Source organism: Stigmatopora nigra, chromosome 17, assembly GCF_051989575.1.
Source record: "Stigmatopora nigra isolate UIUO_SnigA chromosome 17, RoL_Snig_1.1, whole genome shotgun sequence".
Classification (NCBI taxonomy): domain Eukaryota; kingdom Metazoa; phylum Chordata; class Actinopteri; order Syngnathiformes; family Syngnathidae; genus Stigmatopora; species Stigmatopora nigra.
In genome coordinates this window covers 9,672,501-9,675,845 of record NC_135524.1, presented here as the reverse complement: position 1 = coordinate 9,675,845, position 3,345 = coordinate 9,672,501, and the positions used below count along the sequence as shown (strand labels likewise).

The window sequence follows — 3,345 nt, the reverse complement described above, 5'->3', positions numbered from 1 at the left end:
AAAAATGATGGCTGAATCAAGTTATGGCTTATGTGGGCTCAAGACTTAAAGCATTGCTATTCTCTTTTTCACCAGCATGTCTGCAAATTAACATGTACTTTTGTAGTTATTTTCTGTTTTGCAGTAATAAAACAACCATTACTGGATGAATTATTAACTTCTTTATGATATTGACCCTAATATTGCACTTTTGATTCATATAATATCTCAGACATACCACCTGCGATGATTTTTCCTAAGTTATTCTCTTCAAAGTAACACATTTGTACTCATTATTAAAACCATGAATATGGTGGTGAAAATTGCGATTCAGTTGACAACTTATACACAAGAAATTGTAAAATTAAACACTTTTAAACAATTTCAAGGGTGTGGCTTCTACACGGGGCGGCTTATATGCGAGAAAATACGGTAAGATGTTACTACTTTCAACATGGTTTAAAAGACTTTGAATTCATTTGAATTGCTGAAAAATCTAGACAACTGCCCTTCTGCTTCAGAGTGATAACTTTACAAATGTGTTGCTTTGCTTAATGAGAAAGCGGAAAATGGAAATGAAAAGCCATTGTTTTAAGTGTGTTGTCTTTACAGCCTTTAAGAACAAGATGTTAATCATCCCAGTGTGGGAGCCACACTCATTAAAACATGCTAGCAGGCCCGTCATCACAACGCCTGAACTGTGACCCATTTTGGGTGTGACCTGTTCGTTTAAGAAAGCAGGCGGCACACTCTATTATTTAGCATCATGGGAACTCAAACTGGAAGGTGGGGGGAGAAAAGCTCTCCTCTCATGCGCGAGCCAAGTGGAATGTGAAAAAGGCTCTCCTCTCATGCGCAAGCCAAGTGGAATGTAAAAAAGAAGTGTTCTTTCAAAGCTTTAAATGGGACAGACTCCTTCAAGCTGAAACTTCACAGCATGTGCGCTTGCAGGTCAGGCGTTGGAGAGGTTACTCTTCCACTTTCTATTTAGTTAGTTCCTCACTGTGTGTTAGGTTATGCAGATCATGAAGCATGATCCGGCCCAAACGCAGGGAAGCAGGCAAAGACAGGGAGTAGAATGCATTGATGGGGAGCATGTGGGAAAATTAGGATCACAATACATGAACATGAGCATGACAAACGCAGACGGTCTGACAAGGACTGACAAACACAAATGGATTTAAATACAGTGTTCCCTCGCTTATCGCGGTTAATGGGGACCGGGACCCGTCGCAATAAATGCATTTCCGCGAAGTAGGGGTGCCCCCTCAAAAATGCTTAAAGAAACGTGTAACACGTGCACAAAAGCACCACCAAGCAAAAACATCATAGTAGTAGGATCTTCTGCAGTTTTTTTTGCACGTAAGAAACATCGTTATTGGGATTTGTGAACATTGTTTTTTTGGGCGGTGAAGATGCGCCTGTAAACAGCTATGACGTACGTCATCAATGCGATTCCTGAACTCTCACCATTACTAATTCTTATTGAATATTTTGTTTCCACCTTTGTTTTCCACCTGTAAAATGATGTAATTTATAATTTTAACTTAATATCTTTATTTTTTTTATTTTTTATTTTCCTGAAAAAAATCAGCGAAGCTCTGAGTCCGCGATAGCTGAAGCGCGAAGTAGCGAGGGAACACTGTATACAGACATGGGTTGACGAGACAATCAGAAACACCTGGGTCGGCAAGCAGGAGATACAACAGTGGCGGGGAAGGTGAACTCAAAGGACAAACACAGGGACAGGTCATACAAGGGAAAAAAAGATAACCAAACCAATTCCTAAAATTTTGTATTGTTTCTAGTTTCCCTCTACTGGTTGTTTTTTTCTGCTTAACAGCGCTTTCCTTGTGTTGACCAGCTATCTTCTCATTGACCATTTGTGTCCGGCTGTCTAAGTCGTCCTTGTCGTCTCATCCATTCAGTTAGACAGTGGTACAGTAATCCCTGGAATATCATGGATAATGTAAATCAGACGTGGCCGCGATAATCGAAAAAACGTGCAGTGGGATCACCCATATTATTACTACTACTAAATATTTACGTATGATAGGTTCATTAATAATTACATTTTTGATATAATTATTAAACACTGCAGGCAGAAATCCGATTTAATTATTGACATTTAATTAAATAGGCGTCAATGGTAAGCAACCTTATAAGGGAAAATACATCAAGACTTCCTCCCGGTCTCCGGAGCATCTTCTCGAACAGTAATTTCTCGTACGACTTTAAAGCAATAAATCAAAACAATTACAAGGTTATTGATTATTCCAACATGTGTAAGCAAAAACAACATCTGAGTGCCTTTGAGAGAGAATAAAAGTAAGAGAATTTTGAAACGAGACAAAGAGACACAGTATATACATAATATAATAAGAAGCAAAGAGCCGCATTCATTTTGGCCAGTAGCCGCATGTGGTTCGAGAGCCACTTGTTTGCCACCCCTGATTTAGGTGGTGCAAAAGAAAAAATAATCAGCTTCATTTTTTTCTTCATTTAGTAGCTCCGTTATTTTAATTTATGTTTATCCCTCATAATGATAAGAATTTTGAAACGACTACTAATCGTACATTACTGGTTGGAATTCATGTTTCGTCACCTCGGTGGGGGACCCGGGGGCGCCATATTTATTTCTTTTCAGGTAAAACTTGTTGGATGCATTCGGTATTATATTGCTATTATTGTCGGTCATATTAATTGCTAACTACAAGGAAAAAATACAATTCGTCCCAAAACGAGGCTACCTACCTATTGCCAACGAAAATAACAAGGATGAGTATTTTGATAGGATATGTAGTATTCGAGGTGGCACTGCCTCCGTGTGGTCATAATTAGGTGATACAACTGCTTGAAAGGAGGCGGTACTGTTGAGGTCCACAAAAGCAGGTGCGTTTTTCTCTCTCCGGGGGCAGTAATCCAAATGCATCAGAGTAAAATAACATGTAAAACAGCAATGGTGAATTCACTATAAAGAAAGCAGATGTTACTATTATATAAAAGTTAGTGGTATTTTAAGGACCTAAATAACAATGGGAAGTATTCTAGCTCAACTTTTTCTGCTCCTTTTCATTTCTACAGGACCAGTTTATGCAGGTAAGGTTTGTTTTAGCATTAACCTTATTTATTTATTTATTAATTTACCTATTTATGTATTTATGTATATATTTCTGTATTTATTTTTGTATTTATTTATATATTTATTTATGTATTAACATAGTTATTTATGTATGTATTTATTTAATCTATTTATTTTCATTTGTATTTTTTTCATGTATGTATTTATTTTTTAAATTTCGCTGGATAAAAAATTTAAAATAGTGCAGTCGAACATAGTATTCCTGCAGTTTTACGGTAAGAGAA

At 37.1% G+C, this 3,345-nt stretch overlaps 1 protein-coding gene across 1 annotated transcript in view; it reads left to right on the top strand.

Moving 5' to 3' along the window:
* The first annotated feature begins 2,911 nt into the window (after positions 1–2,911).
* LOC144210741 (chondroitin sulfate proteoglycan 4-like) overlaps positions 2,912–3,345 on the top strand; it is a 19,750-nt gene continuing 19,316 nt past the window's right edge. The window contains exon 1 of the mRNA XM_077737587.1: positions 2,912–3,078. Within this exon, the coding sequence (XP_077593713.1) occupies positions 3,015–3,078 (64 nt within the window). The 5' untranslated portion in view covers positions 2,912–3,014. The remainder of the gene's footprint in view (positions 3,079–3,345) is intronic.